The 23,650-nt window shown below is 34.1% G+C and overlaps 1 protein-coding gene across 1 annotated transcript in view; it reads left to right on the forward strand.

The window, feature by feature from the left end:
• The window catches only part of CRIM1 (cysteine rich transmembrane BMP regulator 1), a 182,115-nt gene that overhangs the window by 80,191 nt on the left and 78,274 nt on the right, over positions 1 to 23,650 (forward strand). The window contains exons 3-4 of the mRNA XM_084285163.1: positions 4,081 to 4,323; positions 12,944 to 13,064. Of these exons, the coding sequence (XP_084141289.1) occupies positions 4,081 to 4,323; positions 12,944 to 13,064 (364 nt within the window). The remainder of the gene's footprint in view (positions 1 to 4,080; positions 4,324 to 12,943; positions 13,065 to 23,650) is intronic.

Consider the following 23,650-nt stretch of genomic DNA (forward strand, 5'->3'; position numbering starts at 1 on the left):
GCATCCTTGACAAGTAACTCATTGTTCTCCTTTTTAATTCCCCCCTCTTCCCCTCATTTTAAAGGAGAGACTGAAATGCGGTTAAGTTGTATATGCTTTTTCTATTAACTGATTCTGTGAAAAGCAAACAGTAAAAGTGTATACAGCTCTTCACTCTGTTAAATTAATTTGTGAGTTCTAGGAGCTCTTACTAAAATGGTTACCTTATTATAGAATCATAGAACCTCTTATGCTGGAAAAGACTTCTGAGATCATCCTGTCCAATCACTAACCTAGTACTGCCAACTCTGCCACTAGACCGTGTCCCAAAGCACTGCATCTACTCATCTTTGGAATACCTCCAGGGATGGTGACTCAACTACCTCCTTGAACAGCCTGTTCCAATGCCTCACAACCCCTCCAGTGAAGATTTTTTTTTCACAATATCCGACATAAACCTTCCCTGGTGCAACTTGAGGCAATTTCCTCTTGTCCTATTACTTGTTGCTTGGGAGAAGAGACGCTCCCCCACCTGGCTACGGCCTTCTTTGAGGTAGTTGTAGAGAGCGATAAAGTCTCCCCCAAACCTCCTTTCATCCAAGATAAGCAACCCCAGCTCCCTCAGCTACCTCCTAAGACTTGTTCTCTAGACCCTTCAGCGACTTTGTTACCCTTCTTTGGATACATTCGAGAACTTCATAGTCCTTCTTCTAGTGAGGGGCCCAAAACTGAATACAGCTGCAGCCTCACCAGTGCCCGAGTACAAAGCAACAATCTCTTCCCTCGTCCTTCTGGCCATGTTATTTTTGATACAAGCCAGGATGCTGTTGGCCTTCATGGCCACCTGAGAACACTTCTGGCTCATATTCATCCAGTTATCAGCTGCTTCAAGGGTGGAGATCAAACAATGTTTTATGAATATATATTTTAATTAATGTTATAACTGTTCTGACTACAAACTCTGAATTATAAAATGAGACATCTGCTTTAACATAGAATTGTATTCTCTTTCTATGTGTAGTTGTGGTTATATGAAATTGTTCTTGTGAGGGACTTATGGATTAGGAGAATTTGATCCACACGTATCTTCTTGCCACGTAATTTGTGTGTCATGCCATTTCTTTATTGAGGAATATATATCTTCTGTATTTGCTGTGCTGATCTATTTAATCAAAAATCACAAGAATATAGTCCTTCATTTCCTTGAAAATCTGATTTTTTTTATGTTTGATACACTATGTTGAAAAATTAAGTTCTTCTGTTTCTGGACATGCTGAGGGATAAGGAACAGGTTTTTGTTGTGGTCTATTGAGAAGCCACTTTGAAATAGTCCCTGGTTGGTGTATGAAAGGGGTAATGTAGCAAAATATTTCACAGTCGTTTTCTGTGGAATGCTGCTTTTAGTCTTTTGAGAAAGTCTGTTATATTTTAAATTTTTCTTCTCTGACAGATATTTTCTTACATGTCCCTTTTGTAAGAGCCAGAAGCCTTTGGTAATAAATGAGAAGAGAGTTGTTAAGTGATTCCTCTGGTTTGATGAATCTTAAGTAACCATACATAATGGAATTAAATTAAGAATCCTGTTAAAGCAGTGGCATTTATGGCTGTTTTTGAGTTTGTTTACAAAATAAATGCCAAATATTATTTTGATTGCTCTTTAGATTAAGTAATGAAAAGGTAAGCTATTAAGTTAATGGAGTACAATTAATTTTGAAAATATGCCTTGCAGAAAATTTTATTCCTGTAAATAGGGAAGATAGGTATATTTGCAAGCTTAAAGTTACTAAGATAACAGGCAGAAAAACCTTGAAACTTTTTAAATGATTGCTTAAAGGTAATGTCTTCCATTCAGACTTGGTATCAAAATGAGGAGCCCTCATCAGCTTTTACTGAAGTGTAGTAAAACAGAACTGTGACCTATTAATATTGCCAGTAGGCTCATGACAGTTACGCAAGTGTAGTGCTAACTGATTATAAAGTTTTAGCAAAAATACAATGATACTGATTCGGGAGCTGCTGAATTTCACGTTTTAGATCAGACTGCTTCCAGAAGTTTGAAGTAGGGACTCTACAAGAAAACAGTTTAAATATTGCCAATTGCGTATTGTTCTGGCTATTTGCTCCTTTCTGCTAAAGGAAAAAAGCACATTATATTTGAAATACTGAATCATGTCATGGTCTGGGAAAAAGGGCTCTTCCTGCCCTTGACTCAGATGTGGGCTGGAGTTAGGAACCTGGATGAAAATTGTCTGTTGACTTGGGTGAATTTACTTGTTACTCCAGTTGCTCAGTTTCATTTGTATACTAGGATGGTAATGTTTTACGTTGTATGTAGGTTGAGAATATTGTATGAAAGTGGGATTTATATGAGTAGAAGTAAGGAAGGTTTTGTTTTTTGTTGTTTTTTTGTTTGGGGGGGGGAGATGATGAAGAACAAAAGTAATAGTGACACTAGATTAAAAAAACAATCAGCCATGTACATATGAAATACTGTTCTGATTCTTCATCATCAATTGAAGTCCAAAGAATATACTAAAATTAAGTATAAAAATGATCCTTAAAAAAAAAAAAAAAAAAAGCTATTATTGACAATTAGTGTATATTTGGAAACAGAATTTCACATTTGCTCTTTTGCTTTCTTTTTTTTAATTGCAATGTCCACTAATTTCAGTTAAAATAAAATAAAATAAAAGTCCAAAACAGTGAGTTACTAAATTCTTGGAGAAGATATTCTTGACTTTTTTTATGGATGCTCATACTTGGTATGTCGTATTCAATCATTGATATTTTCATTAGAGATTAACTTTGAAAATGACATAAAATAATCAGATTAATAAAGTTAGTGTTCTTTTTATTCTTTCTAATATTCTGCATCTAACTTTAATGACAACAATCAAAGTAGCTGATTAATTTATAAGGGTAATTGGTGGCATTTGTAGCAGAACCATCTAGTGTATAAACCTGCAGATAACCAAGGAGTGTTATAAACAGTTTATAATTTTGGGTCTTGGTTTTCTGCTTTGTTCTTTTTCTGGTTAGGCCCACAAAGGATGCCTGCAGTATATACAGATACTTAAAATGCTAAGTCACTATCTTGTCTTTACCTAAAAATACTGCTTTTCTGAGTGTGTTTTATCCACTTGTTCTCTAAAAACACTCAGTTGCATTGAGCAATGTGGTGTCTTCTTGGATATGAACAAGTGTTTTTTTATAGTCCATTATGGAGTAAACCAGTCATGGGAATGATTTTTTATTTATTTTTTCTAGTGTAGCTTGGGAAATTGGAGAGTACAACACAACTTTTCTGCCAGAATTGAGTTTTTGTTGTTGTTATTGTTTTTGATAATGGGATAATTTTGGAAGACTGTTCTCTAATTTTCCAAATACTTCCTTCCATCTTCATTCTCTCTTTGCCAATCTTGGTGTTGTCCAGTCTGTCACTATTCCCACCAACTTGTTGAACTTGTTCCTCAATACTCCTTTAATTGTTGTGTCTGCAGCCAGAGCCTCAAACCTTTTTTCTCTTCTGATATTCAAGCCACTAAAGCTGTAGGAACTCTTTGAATATGAGCACAAGGAGCATGTACAGAAAAAAAATCTGCTAATGTATGAACTCTTCAAATATGTTAGCTGTTAAACTTTTAAATACCTTTTTGAGTATGTGAAGTCTTGGTTTAGGTCAATTAATTTAATAAATCAATCAGCTAGCACCAGTTACTCATTATGGAAAACCTTAGGAAGCTGAAGGTGTAGGCATGAACATCAGGGCTGTGCATGATGAGACAAGTTGGTTCCTAATGTCATGGCCAAATGTGTAGTTTCTTTGCTGTTTCTGATGTGTGAGTTCAGCAGTCATGCAGATAGCACAAATTAGATTTTTTTTTTTGTATGATACTTTATAACATATTTGCCATCTTGCAAATACCAAGATGTTCTGAAGCATATTCCATTAATTTTGAAAATCAGTCCAGAAGCAGAAATTTTCTATTTATTGACTTGGGGGAGGAAGAATAGAAGGATCTTTATCTGAGCCCACCTTTACAGCTTCAGAACAGCGTTTTACTGACATATGTGGCATGCTGATTTTTCTCTCCCTTTCAGAAGAGAAACCTGATTGCTCCAAGGCCCGCTGTGAGGTCCAGTTTTCTCCTCGCTGTCCAGAAGATTCCATCTTGATTGAAGGTTATGCTCCTCCTGGGGAATGCTGTCCTCTCCCAAGCCGTTGTGTGTGTAACCCTGCAGGCTGCTTGAGGAAGGTTTGCCAGCCTGGCTATTTGAATATATTGGTTTCTAAGGCATCAGGAAAGCCAGGAGAATGCTGTGATCTCTATGAATGCAAACCAGGTAAAAGTGGACACGTTTTTGTTTTTTTTTTTTTTTTCTATCTAACATGCACAACTAGTGTAATTGCATATAATGAAGCCCACATAGTATATTAGTTCTTCTTCAAAATTCAAATTATATTTGTGAGCAATGCCCATTTAAAAAGAAAAAAGATAAATATAATAATAAATTTTACTCTCTCTTTTTCTTCAGATAATATTTAAACTGAGCAACAAGGGAAAATTAATCTTTAGTGAGAGTGCTATATTTCAAAACACAACACTAATGAAAATGACACGCTTTGTTAAGATTAGGGTATACTTTTTTTTTTCACAGTAGGAATATATTGTGCATAAATATTAGAATTTAAACCTTAAGATTTCTCTAGATTACAAGGTGATGACCCTTAAAAATTTGAGAGTTAAACAACTGTGGAGAAGCATAGTGAAACACTTTACAGCATTTTTGGTGTTTACCCGTTTTCCATTTCATGGGAACACAAATAACCCTTTCTTGTGACTTATTCTTGATGAAGTGGAAGATATAATTTAGTGTGCTTTTTGATCCAGGCTTTGGTAAAGATGAGTAATAAAAGTAGGGATATAAAACAGTATAATCTAAAATATCATCTGCAAACAGGTTCGAGTTTGTTATGCCTTTCCTATGCTTGCTAAATGTTTTCTTAAATCCTCCTCAGAAGAAGGTTGTACAGTCTATGTCTCTTCTAGTGCTTCTCTTTTTTGTATTTTTCCTAAAATTCAGTGCAAATCTACCTGTGTGAAAATTCAAGGGAACTTTTTCATATTCTGTCTTGAGTATGTGGCAAACAAGTCTTCATAAAAAGTCTGCTCCAGAATATCTTATCAATCTAACTTGCATTTCATCTAGAATTAGCAAGTAAACTTTCTTTATGGCATAGTTTCCTTGGACTTACTGTTATGCTGTTCCTCTCTAAGTTTTCCTAAGTTTATCCACACTTCTTTAAAATGTGATATCCTAAAGCAGAGTAGTATTTTGGGTGAGTCTTCATCAGAGCTAAATACGGTAGAGTAATTACTTTTGGTATTTCATACAACATGCTAAGAGGTAACTCTTCTGAGTTTGTGAAATGTGATCCCAAGATCTTTCTGTAGCATGCTTTCTACAATCTTAGGATTGAGTATATGATGCTTAATTCAGTTTAGTGGGTTTATATGACTATATATTAGTTTTCTGAAGTACTTTGTAGTTTTAATTGTAGGAAGATGCATGTTAGAAGGGTAAAGGAGAGATTGCGTTTGGAGAGATTGGAGAAGGAAACTAATAGAATTTAAGGGAAGTATAGAGTGGGGATTAGAAACAGAGGCTAAGGGAGAGCAGAGAGTTTGAGTCCTTGGCTACCAAACAAAAACACTTCCTTTGTATCCCAGAGTTGAGTGATTTATGCGGTGTACAGTAGGAGGCTAGAGAAGGCAGCAATCCTTGAAGGATCAAGGAAGAGTGAAAGAGAAGGGTAGTATCTTGGGTGCATACACAAGCCTGAGGCTGGGGGGATAGGGAAGGAGGCCAGCAGGACTGATGACAGCTGGAACTGGAGTGTGGGTAAGAGGCTGAGGAGTGTAGGTGAGTACTGTTGTGTGTCTGGGTGAAGATGAGTGATGAAAGATGTAATTTGCTATAAACTGCAGTAGTGGGGCCTCTACTTGCTAATGGTGCCTTGGTTTTAGTAATTAAAAAAAAAAAAAAAAAAAAAAAAAAAAGTACTGTTACAGATGGAATTATTAGTTACTACGTAGCCTGATTTTTGTCAAGTTAGACTTCAGTAGCTATCTTAGTTGCTTTTTTTTTTTAAAAAAAAAAAAAAAAAGACAATGACAACAACAAAAAACTTTGATCTAGATGTTTATTCTGTTGGTTATTTGGGGTAGTGGGAAGATCATAAAGGAAAAACAAGTCAACACAAGACTGAAAGATGGAGAAAAGAGTAGGTTAATACTGACAAATGTTAGTAGACTACGGATTCCTTACCACAGAATGCTTTTTGCTTTTCTTTTTAATGGCAAATCTGAACCTTTGTTCAGTTTTCACAGGAACCGTGTTTTCAAAGAGTGTAAACTGCACTTGTACAAACAACATAATTTGTACTGAGTATATGAAGAAAATTATAGCCTGAACAAATATTGAAATATTTTTTGTAATGTTTCTTTGTGAAAAGTTCAGATTTTTTTTATTTTTAACTTTGAAAGTCAGAAAAAACAACAAGTTTCAGAGTTTCTAAACTGTTCTGTCATGTTCGATGTTATAGTTTTTATTTTAATTTTCTTTTTTTAAATCCATGAAAACAGTCAGTAAAATATCTTGTTTTATTAGGGTTGTATATTCATAGGCTCACAGACTTCTAGAGTAATTTAGGTTGTAGGGGACCTCTGGAAACTATCTAGTCCATTCTTCCTCTCCTATACGATTTTGTGCCATTTACGGACATGAGTATATACATGTACTACCATATACGTAGTAGGATATAACAGTTCTCTATATGTATTTTTGCTAAAACAGTGGTCATAATGTGAGTCAAATAATGCTCCTCAAGTGGCAGGAATATTTATAGAGTGCACAGTAAGCCTGATAATAAACACTGAACCTTTAGAAATGACTTGGTATCCTGAAGAACTGTAGGGAAAAAAAGAGTTAGAGAGGAACTGAATGAACAGTGCTCTGTTTCATTTTTCCTCTGTTTTTAATACTATGTTGCTGAAGATGAATGGGGCAAAGGACTGTGTAAGGCTTCGTAGGTAAGTGTTTGCAGCAGAGTTTCATATGGGACTGATGTCACCCATTCTGCTGAATAGTGTCAGCACATCTATGGAGTTTACATGCAGAACAGAGAAAACTGTTCTCCATACTGTACTGTTGATCTTATTCTTAAGTGGTACTATCAGGGCGCTCTTCCTTCACATGTGTATCTCCATAACCAGCCTCCACAGGGGTCTTGCACCAGCAAAGGGGTTCTGGTGGAAACAGATTGCCAGAGGCTGGGAGCACTGCTTAGTATGACAGCAGTGCTGTTTTATGCCAATAGAAAGGGTTTGTGGAATTAAAGCATCTGTTGTGTTTATTTCTGCTCCTTAAATAAGATGTCACTGCTTTCCAGTTCACAATGGCATTTGTTTGGACTCTTCTGCTGAGAACTGCATGTTAAAATACTATGATTGATGATTGCTCATCAATCATTGAGTTACTGAAAGGAAAATAAGAAGTGGTTGCATTAACACTAAATACTAGTATAAAAATAAAATCTTGCATTTTGAAATCCACCTACTTTTCCACCTCTTTTTCATTAGAAATAACACAGTGATGAAAAGCATTATTATACAGTTTAAATGAAGTAGTAGCTTAGTAATACCTGTCTGTTAACAGACAGATTAATTTGATTTAAATGTTTTGACCCAGTGTTGCTCCAAATCTCTCATGACAGTTGTGGTACCTACTGAGTGTAGGTACGCTCAGTACAAAAGTTCCTTTTATTTTGATCCTCTTCCTAACCTCAGTACTGACACTGGTTTGGTGTGGTGCCATGAGCAACCTACTTTCTTCCTACAAGGTGTGTATAACAAGTTTTTCATGAGTAATTAATTCAGTGAATGAGCATGGAATTCAGTTTTAAGTTGGATGTTATGGTCCTTAAAAAGTATTCTCAAAAGGTCACTTTTTTTTTTTTTCCCCAGCATCATGGTCTTAAATGGATTTGCATAACATGCTAACAGTAAAAATAAAAATAACCTGCAAAAAGTTTGAGGCAGTATCTGTCTTACTTCCTAAGAAAGCTAAAACATTACTGACTAATGATTTCTTTGTTTTGTTTTAAACATTTTTTTTTTTAAGAGTCAAGATCTAATCGAAAATATATCTTGCTGAAGCTGCAATAGCAACTCTGACTGCCACTTCTGAATAAAGAAAGGCAAACAATTTACTTTGGCAGTTATCCAACAGATACTTCTCGTTCCTTTATTGATAACGTTTTTTTGTATATTGGGAGTTGAGTAGCCCATGCAGTCAAGGCCTGATGGAAAGTCTGAGCTCAGCGGTTAAATTTAGTAAGTAGTATTAGACAATGGAAGCACAGGGAAGTAACTTGTGCTCTACCATGGCACTGCTTCAGCACTGAATATTGGGTCTGCAATTTTTACATTCTTGCGCTAAGGACAAGGGTCAACAAAATCAAGTTTTTATATATATAGTTGAGAGAAGTACAGTTATATAAATTTATTTTCTTCTGTTACTTACAAAAATAGTGCATGCATTGTTTTTGTTTTTTGTTTTGTTTTGTTTTGTTTTTCTGGATACTTTGTTAGAAGTTGATGTTGCAAGGATTTAGGAGATGAGATTGGGAAAGGACTCAAGAAAATAAATGAGAAAAAATTCTCGGATATTTTTCTGAGGCCAATAAGCCAGTGGCCAATAAGCTGACAATGACAGTGAGGGAGAAAACTGCCAAAACTACAACAAAAAATAAGTAAAATCAGTGTCCATATTGGGAAGCATCTGTAGTAGGAAAGGTAATTAAATGATTTGGACAGTGATACAACTGCATTGAAAGTCTGAGAATGTTATCTTTTCTGTTGTGTTTAGTATGATCCAAAATGTGAAGGAATATAAAAAAGATGATTGTTTGTCATAGAGAGAAGAAAACAGAAATTAAATCACAAATATATTTGAAAGTATTCCAGGATCCTGTTGGTTTTTTTTGTTTGTTTTCCAAGGAACAGTGTGGAGGAGAGGAAGGAGGTGGGGGCTTTACTTTTTTTCTCCTTCTCCTGAAGGAAAACGTGAAATTAATATTTCCTAATGTAGTCACTTTGCATTCTGTGATGAATGAATAACCATCTGAAGTGCATCTTGAACTGAAAGGATGTTATATGATGCTTCTTAGCTGCTGTAGAAACTTACTTTATGTACTTGCATGAGACATTCAGAAAGTTTTGATTTTTGATGGGGAGGGAAGTCTTTCCTGTGCTGAGACAATGTGCTGCACCATAGTTGCAAATACTGCCTTGATCCTGGGCCTTTATATCCATAGGCAGCTATTTGGATCTTGTCCCTGAACTGCATATGCTATTCTTTAAAAAGCAATCACTATACATAAAGGTGAAACTTGATATGTTTATTTTAATATATTCTATGTAAATATATAAAAATATAATTAAATAAATATATTTAAATAACTGTAAAGTTATTTTCTCGTAAGTATTAATGGTTTCATGATCGGAGATCCTAGGTTTAGTAGTCTACAGAAGAGGCTGCATACTACTACGGCTGGGGCATGGTCTGTAGACATGTTAGTTTTTCCCCTACATTCTCATAGGGAAAAAAAAAAAAAAAAAAGTAATTAAGAGTTACAAATTCAGTGCATGAGACAGCTCTTGAAGATTCATAAACAAATGTTGATCAAGTACATCTTCAGTGATAGGAAATTCCAACACGTTTATGAGGTTTTTAAGTGATTTATTAGTCAAACTAGACATCTAAAGCTTAATGTTTCTAGGAACGACAAAGATAATTTTAATTTAGACTGGATTTTTAGTTTTATAAATTTATTAGAAATAAACCTATTCATGAAATGCACACTTTATGTAATTATTGGAGCTAAAGTGAAAACAAAGCAAACAACGTGAAAACAAAACTAGTATATCAATGGCAAATATTTGCTATCATTTTTTAAAATGGCAGTACAGCTGATGTGAAGGAAATCTTAAGTAATAAAGAATATGAATATAGATCGTTCTGTTACATTACAATATTTTTGCTTATTGGAAAGTTAGGCTAAATACTTTTTCAAGTTTGAGAAACCAATTTAAATCTGAAATAAGCAGGAGCATTTTTTTGCTGCTTCTAATCTCTCTCTTTACTTGTTTTATGAGGAAAGGCTGACAGAGCTGGGACTGTTTAGCCTGGAGAAGAGAAGGCTCAGGGGAGACCTCATCAATATACAGAAATGGTCCTGGGCAGCCTGCTCTATGTTGGCCTGTCAGAGCAGGATGGTTGAACCAGATGACCTTTGTTGGTCCTTTCCAACCTCAGTCATTCTGTGATTAACCTAATAATGTAGTAGCAGAGATCTCTCAGTCTGGAGAGAATGCTGAGATGAGGTATGAGTGTGGATTATAAAATTCTTAGGGTAGTGGATAAACTCAGTGTAGGCCCTTTGTTCGCCAAATCCTACTAATCCTTACAAGAATTAGAGGGCACTCTGGTGCAAGAGGTCAGTGTAAGATAAAATACTTGCAAGTAGAGCAGGTAGTAAATGGTGGGATCTTGCTGCTGCAGGAGATGGTAGAGCAACCTTTTTCAGAAGTTTTTTTGTTTTTTGTTTTTTTTTTTAAATAGACAAGTTAATGTACAACAGGTACATGAATGTAATGTTTGAGTCTTTAATATTTTTACTATATTTACTTTATTATATTTACTTTAAATACTTTAAAACATCTCAAATTCAATGATTTTGGAGGCTGCTGGAATAAGAAGGAATGTCATAAATAGTGGCAAAACTCATGTGCCCCTAACTAGCATCTCTTTTTGCCACTGCTGGAGATAAACTCCTGGTTAGATAAAGTAATGTTTTGACCCAGTAGGACATTTCTTTATATTCTGATGATGCAATAAATGTAGTTGCAGGGTGGGGTAAGTCAAACCAGACAGAAGAACCACTGAGTGACTAGAGCCGCTTCACTGCATGAGAATTTTCTATTTGAATATTTTGATCTGGGGGGTTTTGTCTGTTTTTTAATTTCTCTTATGCTTGTACTTCTTTTACTAAAGGATGGTTTTTGCTATATTTCAGTGTCAATGAGTCATGTGCTAGCACACTGTAACCACTGGGAAGAATATGAAATACTTAGCAAGAAACAGCACCTTTGTTGAGACTTGAAGGCATGACCAGAGAGTTTTCTAGTGTTTTTTGGTTTTGTTTTCCTTTCACTGACGTTATTGGAATATGGAAAGATGGACACAGAAATAGCTCTGTAGTAGCAGAACATTGATAGAACTCATTGGCTTTTTTTTTTCCCAAAGTGGGTATGAGGCAGTAGCGGCCTTGTATCCAGAGAATTGGAAAGGTTGCTAGCTGAGATTCATGAAACTTGACTTTCAAGCAAAACATTCTAAAGTTAGGTATTCCTGTCATAAAAGAAAGTAAGTACCCTTGTAGGTTTACAAAGAGAAAAGTTAACTTGATAGTCATAGTAGTGCAGATTGATAACAAATATATTTCCCTTTAAATTTAGTAAATTCCTGCATTGCTCCACAAAATGGAGTTGAATTCAGTTTTGTGTTTATCAGAAAGAACTTCCTTGAACTTGTCAGGTTGCCCTGATTTAGCAGATCTCTTTTTCCCAAATACCTGGAAAAAGGCAGATTCTGAATACCACTTGCACAGATACTCACATGCTTTGAAAATTAATGGTCTTGAGGACAAGGCTGTTGGCCCTAATCTTGATGAGCTAAAACCTGGTTTCATTGAATTTGTGCTTTCATTTAGATTCTTATCAAAATATGTGAAGTAGGGGTAATTCTGAGACTGACGTTTTGTTGAGATCAATTAAATTATTACGGCTATGTACCTCTGAGAATCAAACCTGAAAAACATTGGACTGTAACTCAGATAATGACACTTAGCAAATGATCAGCTCTTGCAAAAAGCTTGGCATGACATTGTCAAGCTGCTGTATCACTGCATTAACGTCAATACTGAAATGAAGTTTAATCAGTAATATCTTACTGTATCATACTCAGTCTGATAACATTCAGCTCATCCTGCTTACTCAGTCTGTAGGTAGCTTATTTCTATAAAAATGAAAACCTGTTTTATTCTGTACTTTCTTAGTATAATAATGATAAGGACTATCAAATAGTGCCTGAGCTAGTATTGTTTGCTTTAACATGGGAGATTTAAGACTAAATAGGATAAAGCCATGTTACAACTTCCCTGAGCATGATTAAATGTATATTCAACGTGATTTTTTTTTTTTTTTTTTTGCATTTCTAAGCATTTCTTTCTTTCTAAAAATAGTCGGTTAGTCTTACTAGTTCTGTGGAATTCTTCAACTTGTCAATGAAGATAGATTTGGTAGTCTGCATTTCTGTTTCATCATATAAAAATACCTGAACAACACAACATAATAGAATAATCTGTAAAAATGTAGTGTACATGTACAGACAAATCCACGGTGTATTCTCTCGCTCTCTCATTTTCTATAACCTAGGTATTTTACTCTTTAAACAGGTTTTAATCAGTAAAAAAAAAAATGAAAGAATATTATTATTGATTTCTTTAAAAACTTGGGGGGGGGGGGGGGGCGGAGAATACATTCTTGGTAACATAGTATATTTCTAGTAACTAATATGATTCATTACATTAATTATTGCTTAAGGTTGCCTGTATGACTTTTTTATTATTATTATTAAGAAATATACTTCAGTTGCTTCCTGAGTCTTAAAGAGAATGGAAGTCATTTTGTAATGTCACCTACCAAACATGCATTCAGCAGATGCTTTTTCTGACTTGGGGTGGAAGTCTGATGCATAACTCATTGCTTAAGGTGAATTAATTTGTCAAAAACTTCGAAAGCATGAGTAAAAGGAACTTTCTTCTCCCCTTCCTCTTTAGTGTTCAGTGTGGATTGCAGCACAGTGGAATGCCCTCCTGTTCAGCAAGTGGTTTGCCCACTGGATAGCTATGAAACCCAAGTCAGGCTGACGGCTGATGGCTGCTGTACCCTGCCCACAAGGTTTGTGTCTGGATGGCTGAGTATATTTTTTAAAATTTGTAAGTACTATAAAAATAGGACAACATTTCATACCTCTGAGGCACTAGAAGGCATACCTCTGAGGCACTACAGAATAGAAGATCTATGAGGTAGGTTAAAGGTTTATCGGGCTCATAGAAATAGTAAATCCATCTTTTTGAAGCAGAAGATTCTTCTCGGTGCAAATGCATACAGTTTTACTAAATTACTTTGAAGGGCTTGTGTCTCTAGATTAAGTGGATTTCCAGTGTATTCAATTCATTTTACAGAAGTAAATTGTTCTGAGAAATTTCTGAAGGACTTTGACATTAAAGAATTAAATGAAGGAAAAGGAAGAAGATTTGCCAAAGAAAATATTTCTCAGTTAAAGAAAATAAAGCATTTTTGTGTGTAGAAAACTGTTATAATAAGCTGACAGTCAATGGCTGAGTGGAACCATAGCGAAACATAAATCTCAAATAATCATTTCCATCATACTTCAGTCTGTTGTTTAAGTAGGAGTAATTTACTACAAATTCAGGAAAGTTGGACAATTTTGAACTGGTTTTGTTGCAAACTTCTGAACCATAATTTCAGTTTATGAGTTTAGAACACACTTCCCAAAATCTAATTCAGCAATATGCCCAATAAATATTAATTCAAGCAAAAAGTACCATTACTGAAAATATTTTTGCACAAAACAGAAAATATTTATTGTAGATGTGTAACTAGTGTTTTTTGTTTGTTTGTTTGTTTGTTTTTATGAGAATCTTTCACACCATAATAATCTGTCATATCCCTATCTACCTGTGAGATTTTAAAGAACTGATAAACTTGTAAAGAATTCAGAAAGAAGAAAACAGCAGAAGTTGTGTAATGGATGAGAGATCTTCCCCACTCGGTACCCTTTGTGTATATGTTTAATATGGTGATTTCTTGGCAACTGTTTTATGAGGGTCTCATACTATGTGCAGAGTTAAAAACGCATTTATTTAAAAAAAAAAAGACATGAGAAGAAATCTGAAGAACTTTGTGTAATGCAGTAATCCTGTCTATAAATATTTGAAAATATTTTTCTAAATTTGATAAATTGTATTTGTAATTGTATAAGATACGTAGTAGTTTGCTATTTACAAAATAATTATTATTTTTATTCACTGAATACTATTAATGTTCTTTCATTCAGAGTTACTTTCTTTCCTTTGTTTTCTTAACTTTAGACCAGAACATGGTATGAGTTCTCAGTATTCTCCCTTTATTGTTTAAGATATTCTCATTAAACTTCTTAGGAATTACAGTAGTTTTGTACATTACATGTAATTTGTAATTACAGTATTAGTTCAGAGCTGACCTGGCTAGTCAAGATTGCACAGGAGAATGTAGATCTTAACTAGCCGGTATTTTTCGCCAGTATTGACACCAATACAACTAAGCATGTTTAAAACTGGACTTAAATGCTTGTAAGGACTGTATTCAGAAAGGTAGATTGTAAAGTCAACGAAACAAAACTTCCTATGTTTCTAGTTTAGATTAACACTCACAGATTTTGCACAATCTAAAATTTACATTAATGTTAAATTAGTACTTTCAACTTTCTTTTAACTTGCTGGGTTAAAAGCTGGTAGATAGGTCAAATTGTTTTTGTTTCAAAAAATAAAATTGGGTTTTATATTTCTGCAGTGTAATATATTGGTAAAAGTTGTGGTTTACTTTTTTATTGCTTGGGTGGGAGAAATGGACAATATCCACTTTCATCTTTGTAGATAATAATATCAGCATTCCTTCTATTAATGAACACAATACCAAGAAAATCAAACTTCATTTACTTCAGAAAAATGGTCATTTGAAAATATTTTCAATTTCTAGGGCACACTTGAGAACTGATCTTACATAAAACACTTAGAGCAAACAAGTCCTTGAAAGAGTCATTTTTTCTTTCTTTGATAATATTTAAAAATATAGCCAGTTGTTTTGCTATGTGTTAAATGTGATAACTAACATTTGCTTGTATGTTATGTAAGTGACAAAAACAGTCTCTTGAACACCAAAACCGCAATTGTACAAGCAGGCTCAGAGTGTGTGAATTATCAAATAACTCTGAATTGCCCTGAAACCACTTGGAAATCTGATTGTTGTGTATTACTGGGATCAGAGCGTAACAGGGGATCAGGACTGGGATAGATGAGTTCTGAGCTCCTGAAATCTTATGATCAGGTCAGAATTTCTGAGTGTTTTGTGTGTGTGCTTTTTGTTTGTTTGTTTGTTGTGTGTGTGAGTGAAAATTTCCGTCCTCCTTGATGTGTAAAACTGCAAAAAAACATAATTAGCATAGCTTAGTCTGCAGGCAGGTTGAAACAATTACATGAGTCTTGTACTCTTATTTTTAATCTTATGTCTCAGCCTATGTTACTTGATAGAGCTGTTACGCAGGTTTCTAGATTTTTGGAGTGTATTAATTCAGCATAACCAATAACACACTTGTTAGTAGATAGCGGGAAGGGAAGAAGGACAGACAAATCTAGCAGCATTAAGACCATGTAGATGTTTTACATGTTGTGTACCTGCTGGCAATTTATTTAATTATTTAGAAGCTCTATGAGCTTCTATAAGAAGCTGTCTTCCTTCAGAAGCACAGCAGTGATCATTCATGTGCTGGTGGTAAGAACAGTAGTTGAAGTGTGGGTGAATAAAGGAACACAGGGGACACAGGAACAGCCAAAAAGAAAGAGCAGATGAAGATTAGAGAAAGAGAGGCATATGTATGAAAAGAGAGCAGAAAGGGAAACTAAGTTCAGTTACTTTTGAACATGAAAATCAAATTCTTTGAATTCCGGTTAGAAACTGATAGGATCTGAGGAAACATTGGACCTTTATATCTGAAGTGAAGATCTTAATATCTAATGAACCTTTCATTTCAAATCTATAGAAAAAGTGGAAGTGGATGTTCATGGATAAATGACTCTACCCATAGAAAAGAAGGCATTTTTCTTTGATTTGGGAATTTCTTAATAAACATAGTGAATATTAGCAATGCATTGACTGTAATTCAGTTCAGAACCACGTAAATCCGTATCATAGCTCTTTCTAATCATTAGAATTAAATTCAAAAGGAGTGACATTGTATGTTTTTGCAAACATATAAGAGTAATTAATTTAAAGGAAAGAGTGATTCATAAAATCATAGTTTTTAGTCTTCATCAAACTTTTTATTAGGACTTTTTCAAAAGTTACAGTTTTCGTTTACTACTACTAAAATACAGCTTAACAACAGAAGTGGAGAGCAGTGAGTATCGTGGTAAATGATGAATGAGTGCCTGTCACTGACTCAGTTAACAGTTGACAACTTCACATACAACAGGAGCAGATCAATGTATGTCCTGCTTCTTGTTCCTGTCTAACTTCTTATTTGCAATATGCTTGGAAAACAATTCATATCCTATTAATGTATCCATTTTTTATGACATGAATGAATTTTCTTCAAATCTTTCAGATCATTGAGAATTTTTTGTAAGTGCAAAATTCTTTATCAAAATTTCTTTTTTTATATCTAGGAAGAATGGCCTGTAACAGGGCCTGTCTTCTGATTGCTACTGGCTTTTGTCTCTATTGCTCCCGTGTTTTTATACATTCTTCATGGAATTATATGCAGAAGAGTAAATAGTACGATCAAGTAACATCACACTAAATATTTTTACATCCTCATTATGCTTTTGACTGCTCTCTTTATTACAGTCATTAGTAAACTGATTCTTTTGTGGGTTTCCTTTCTCCCTGTTCTAGCTTTATATTCCTGCTACTGCGTTCTGCATTCTGTCTCCATGTTAAGATCTTTTTTTTTTCCTGTCACTTCTTGGTCAAGCTTTGAATAAAAAACAGGTAAACCAAGAAAATTCTAGAGAACAAGAGAGGTGTTAGTACTGTGCCAATGTTTGAAAGAAGAAAAAACAATTAGTTAAAGCCTGGTTATCTTGATATCAATTCTGAGAAAACTGGTGGAAAAAAATGATAAAAAATTGAATTGATAAGGATTAAAGGATGCAATTATAGATAAATACAGCCAGTGTTGCTCTTACAGTTTTGTGAAACTTGATTCTGTCTTTAAGATATTAAACTTGCTTTAAAAATCTGGCCATATGAGCTCATTCCCCTCAATTTCTGTGCTCTGTACTCACTAGTCCTCTTCCTTGTATTGGCTAAAAAAGAAAAAAGCAGGATGGGGGAGTTAGAGGGGTCTAATTAATATTGTATTACAAGCTTTACTTTTACAAAATAGAAATGTTTCCACTTTCCCAAACTCCTTAACATTGAAGAAAAATATTTCCCACACCCATCTTCCCCAGATTTTGGAAGGGAATCAGTCACAATGAGTCAACATCTTGCTGATAATATAACATGTTTTCCTGAGAAGAAAGAAACATTTAGGAGTATGTTCACTAAATCCCAGCAAGATGTTCGCTTGACCTACTTATTTAAAAAAATCACACCAAAAGCCCAAATACGTTCTAGATTAGAAAAGGCTCAGAAATAATTGGTATGTGTTTGTCTATCAAAATCTCAAGTCATGTGTCATGTGTCTCAGTCTTAGCTTCAGAAAAGAAGCTACAAGGTTGCAGTGGAAGGACAAGAGAAAGAACATGCAAATGAACCTCAGCAGAAACAAATAACAAATTGCAAACAAACTTTAAGAGGAGTGAGCTGTTAAATTTATCTAAATGAAACAGGAATATAAGTCATGATGATTAATCACTTCATATTTCAGATAAAACTGAAGAAGGGCTCTTGACAGATTCCATTATTTTCTTGCAAAATTGGAGTCCAAAAGACTCCAAGGCTTGAGGGATGAGCGAATCAAGATTTTTTTGATTCAGACCAATTCACCATCGCTTAGTTACAGATGGTTGGATAGCATAGCAAATGCAGAACTTTCAATTGGATAGAGTAGCGTGGAGGAGTAGGACTATAGGCTTATTGTTTAGAAGAAAACCTCTGAAAAAGTTTCTTCAATGAATTAGTCATAGATTTTTTTCTATGTTTGAATAGTCTTTGCCCTGTTAGTTTTACTTCATATGCAATTAAAATGTCTCAATCTGTGGCTGCTATGAATGGCAATGCCAGAGTTTGGTTTTCAGTGTCAAAAACAGAAGAAAAAAAAAACAAAACAAAACAAAACAAAAAAACTAGCAAAAGTGTTAGTTCTCTGGATGGTAGTATAAAATACCAGTGATTACAATGTAGAAATTACTCACTACTTTTGGGGGGGCAATTCACATGCGTATTTTGTTTTCCCCATTCCTAAAGCTTTAACTGGAAAGCCCACGCTGCCACATTAAAAATAAATAAATAAATAAAAAGCATAGTATGAGGACAGCTGTTTAATTTTCCAAGAAAATACTACTTTGTTTCATAGCACAATTCTAAAATGTATGTGTTTAAAACACGAATATACTCAATTTAATGAAAATATGATGATATTCTACAGTATTTATGAAGAGATCAATTAATTTGATCTCTCCCACTAAAATTTAACAAGATACATTTTCTTATATAGTACTTGTCAATGATTCAGCTGTTAATGTGTAAGAAAACAGATTTTCACTTTTATTTTGTATGCAGTAGTGTAGAATTTGTAAATTATAGCCACAAATGAATTCAGTCAGTCTACTTACATTGCAAAGTATTTAACTCTGTGTTTAAACTTTTACATTTCTTTAAAAGCAATAAAATTATCTGAGTTGCACTCAAGTTGCATATTGAAGAAAAATATTAGAGAGTAATTAAGCTAAATAGCATAAGAAGGGATACCAGTTAATATGTCTGCATTTAAAGTTGAATCTAATATCCCAAACAGTAAATATTTGTTTGTTGGGTTTTATTTCCCAATATAAAGAGAGATTTTTCCATTTAAAATATATGGTTCTAGGAAAGAAATAAAGTAACCTGTAGATACTTGATGAGTAGGAAAGCTGCTATGTTTTACATTTTTGTTATTAACACGAGGATTTTCAAAAATTTACTTCGATCCTTTTCTTGAACAAATGATAAAACTTAAAGCAAACTTTTAGCATTCTTATTTGCATTTTTTGAATTGCACATATAAATTTTTCAGAAGAATTTTGATTTCATTTATAAGCTTAAACATTAAAAAATGTTGATTTGGAAATAAATGTAAATTTTAGTGCTGGTACCAGGTAATGTACTTAATTTATCAAGATATATCTTGGTAAAGAGAAGTAAACAACAGTTCATTTAGATTCTCAGATAATTACAGTTTTTACAGCTAAAGAAAATGAGTGATACTTGCATGTGGTAGCCAATCATTTATTTACTCAAGGTTTATTTTAAGCTATGTTTTACGTGGAAATTGAATGCTACTTAAAACAGTACAAAACCAGAATTTATTATCATACCTAAAGTAAAATATATGTATAATAATAATAAAATATTAAAGAAACAGTCTTTTGTATCTGTATTGTACTATATATTTAAAAAAATAATAATCATATGCTTTATTTAGCAATTCTGAAGGCAACATTAAAGAATAGTAGTAATTTACATGTATATCAGTCTCTAAGTTTTGTATACCCTTACTAGATTGACTTTGATTCTAAAGGAAGAAATTACCTGATTTATTATTTGTAGCCTTTTGTTTCTAATTGAACTTAGCTGTCTTGGGCACAACATGGATGCCACTGGAGAAATTTATAATTAGCATTTTTGATTTTATTTTTTAGAAAACTTGTAGATAGCAGTCAAGCCAACTTGACTGTCCTTTCATTGTAGTGAAATGAAGCAGATCTTATGGCAACTGTTTCTACAAAAATAATATTTCTTCAGAAGCCATTTAGATATAAATTTATTATTTTGTTATCTTTCTAGATTGCTTTAACCAGTAAGCAATTGCTTGTTAAGGTACTTTATCCTGTTTTGTAACATCTGTTGTGTCCACAACCTGTCACTGTATTAGATCTACCAGCCACTGGTATGTATTCTGTGTTTCTTGTTATACCAGTGTCTAGGGAATCCTAGTAGCAGCTAGACATAAACCAGCATGGTCCTTTTCTTCTTATTTTATGGTGGCCACCTGAGCCATACCTGGGCGTTCTATAGTTGTAAGTTTTCTTTTGAGCTATTATTTGCATTATATTTGAGGGTATGAGACATGGCTGGTTGGATAGTGTTATTCTTCTGAAAGCAACTGTAGAGGTGGCCTCTGAGTCCCCGATCATCTGTGCATCTGTCCCATTCTGTAGGAGATGTTGTGGTTAGTTCTTCTCAACTGTTTGTCTGGACCAGATTTTTCAGCCTTGCTCCTGTTTGTAACATGATTCTTTCATATTTGCCTGTATTCTTTTTTTTGGTCTTCCTACTGTTGGAAGACCTTAATTTTATGAAATATCATTTGTTTGAGTGTTCAGTACAGGATTCACCAACCTTCTTTATAGAGCAGTCATGATTTTTCAGGAGATGTAATTTTTCTCTCTTCCCCAAGTACCAGTCACCTCTCTTAAGCATTTTTTTGCTGATACAGAGGTCTCCCTTGTATTTGTTTTAGAATTTTTAGATCCTTCTCCTCCACCCATCAAGAAATGGTATCCAAGAGAAAGTGGTTGTGGATCCCAGTTTTTGTTACAGGAAAGTTCTGCTGGAACTGGTAAGACAAAATCCAAGCACCTGTATCTTCCTGAGATTTCTGTTCAGGATTTGACTTCTGAATAACCTTTGTAGCTGGACCTGAGGTCTAACAAAAGCATGTTAAGGTGCTGCAGAAGCTTTGCCATGCCTTCAGTTCTTTCATCAGTGTGTTGGAACTTCGTTTTCCTAGCTATCATGGCCATCTTGCTCAGGTTGTTCCTACTGTACTTTAAATTTATCAGACCATTTTTCCATCTGAATTACTAATAGAAGTACTATGGTGTTGTAATATGTGGTGTTGACTTGGAGATTATTCCTTACTGAAGAGGTAGTTTTTGTCAAAGGAAAGGCTTCCATTGATGCTAGTGGAAGCCATCCTACATCAAGCTCAGGCTTGCAATTGGATTTTAACAGAGTTGATGAAAAGTCTAAATGTACCACTACAGTTTTGTGAAGCTTCATAATATCCAGAATTAGGAGTTTAGGCAATTTAATGTACTTTATTTTTTAAAGAGAAATCCTCAAAAGTTAGGAGACAGAAAATACTTTTTCCAGGAAAACCATTTTTCTTCAATCAAATGTTAAGTGAAAAAGTGTTATTCAGTGCCATTTGCTGTTTGTGCATTTTATTTGCACAAACAATGAGCAAATAAAAGCAGGGCACGCGTGACCTATATAGGCCCATTGTCAAGGTCCATCTTCTCCATTTTGGCCTCTCAGAAGATGTAGTGAATTGCTGGATTCAACGATGGAGCAATCCCCTTCTTCCTCACTTAGCACAGCTGTCTCAGCAATTCCTAGATGTTCTCAGAGTGATGGTAGTTACTGTACCTCTGGCATCCAGTTTCACAATATGGGCTGTTTTGGCAAGGAACCATGTTTTCCTAAAGTCCACAAATGAGACAAAGATGATAAAATAAAATAAAATAAAATAAAATAAAATAAAATAAAATAAAATAAAATAAAATAAAATAAAATAAAATAAAATAAAATAAAATAAAATAAAATAAAATAAATAAAATAAAATAAATAAAATAAAATAAAATAAAATAAAATAAAATAAAATTTAAAGCCTCATCAGTAAAACTTGAACAGAAGCTCTTGAGACAATGAAATGATGTTTATGGAGGCTGAGTGTTTATGAGTATGGCTGACTTCTGAGTGTCAAAAACTGTCAAACTTGAGAATATTGTCAGAAGAAATATGCAAATCTGCAGGAGAAGCTGTAAACTGTAAATATAAGGATCACTGCATGCATCTTTTATAAGATCAGCATTTTGCACCTGTATTTTATAGGTTATAAATATACATCCACACTCTTTCTATCAACTCCAAGAAAGTACTGAATTGCAAGAAAATGGTGCCTAAAGGAAGGTGCCTGTTACTCCTAAAGTGGGTGGGAGTGGAGAGGGACAGCTTTTGCACAGGGGAAGGAAGTGTTGATAATAGGTATACAAGCATCTTGCTTTTTTCTATATAACAGTTTTTATGAAAAAGTATAGCTAGTAATTTTTCTGACCATTTCCTGTTAATGTTACATTTATTCCTTCACATTTCAATTTAAAAAGAAATTTTAATCCAGGTAGATAAAATTAAGAGTTACTTTAATTTGCTTTTATGCTTGGAAGCAGAATGATATTTTGATGTCTATAAAATCTGTTGTTTTGTTCTTTTGTGGCAAAGCAAGCTGGTCATTGAACTCAGACAGCTTACAATAAGCAAGGTGGTGGACATTTTTCTGTTACAAATCTTAGTTTTCACTGGTCAGTCTAAGGATTAGTGTATACCTTGAACACTCTAAATGTTGCTCCCTCCTCTGCTCACTTCCCACACCATTTTTCTCTGTTGGTTCCACTTACTCAGCTGATTAATTTGTTTGGTAATTGAATATGTGATTTAGTTCAGAATAGTTGCTGACACGAACAGGCAAATTTGTATTTGTAACACAAAGATCAATAATGTATTTGACAGTTGTTCTCAAACTCACAACTGTATGTCCAGGGAGACCCATATACATAAAATAGCAATAAAATTATCACTTGTGTGTTTGCAGTTTAGAAGGGATATAGATATGAGAATTTCCCAGCAGTTTTCTGACAATACTCAGAGCCGGAAATAATGTTAATGTTACTGAGATTGTGTCAAAAAAGTTTGAAGTTCTGTTTTCTCTAGAAAACAGCAGGGAACTGTGATAATTTTCAACAGCCCCAAAATACTGTTTCTTTTTTCCCTTCTTAAATTGTTTAATTTTTGAGAAGCAAAACTGAAGATTTCTGAACCATTTTAAAATAACTACTCTTCCTTGAAATTTTAATTGTGGAATTTCGAGAAACTTATTACTAGAACAAGGTTACATTTCTTGCATGCGTGGCTCCTGCTACATGAATAAGATCTGATTAATTGAATGGAGAAGTTTGGTTTCAGAAATGCTGGGATTCTGGAGCAGTATTCTGGACTAGATTTTAAATGAAGTTCCTAACGGAATACATTTGGAAGATAAACTACCACGTTTACCAAGGTTACTTTTGCCCCTTCTGAACAGTTAGCTTTCTGGCCCATCTTACATGAAAACTTACAGTGAAGTTAGTGAAGAGAATGGCAGTAGGCATGATCACTGCATGGAACAGTTGCCAAATAGAGTCTTAGTTGATGTATCCTTCCTAAACTTGTACAGAGCTGCATTCAGGGATATGAAAAAGTTACTGTAAAGGACATGGAGAAGCTAAATGTGGAATAATTTATTTATTTTTTTATTTCAAAGAAGAAAGGGGGGACCTCAAATTATCATCAGATAAATTTAAAAATAATATGTGTTTTGGTTTCTGTTTTTTGTTTGTTTGCCTGTTTTGAGGGTGTGGAGGTTGTTTGCTTATCTTGAGTCAGCAAGATATTACTTGGTTTTAGGGAGACATATTCTTTCCTGGGTATCTTGAATAGACCACTGTCTATGGGAGAAG

Source organism: Netta rufina (assembly GCF_964035555.1).
Source record: "Netta rufina genome assembly, chromosome: 3".
Taxonomy (NCBI): Eukaryota; Metazoa; Chordata; class Aves; order Anseriformes; family Anatidae; genus Netta; species Netta rufina.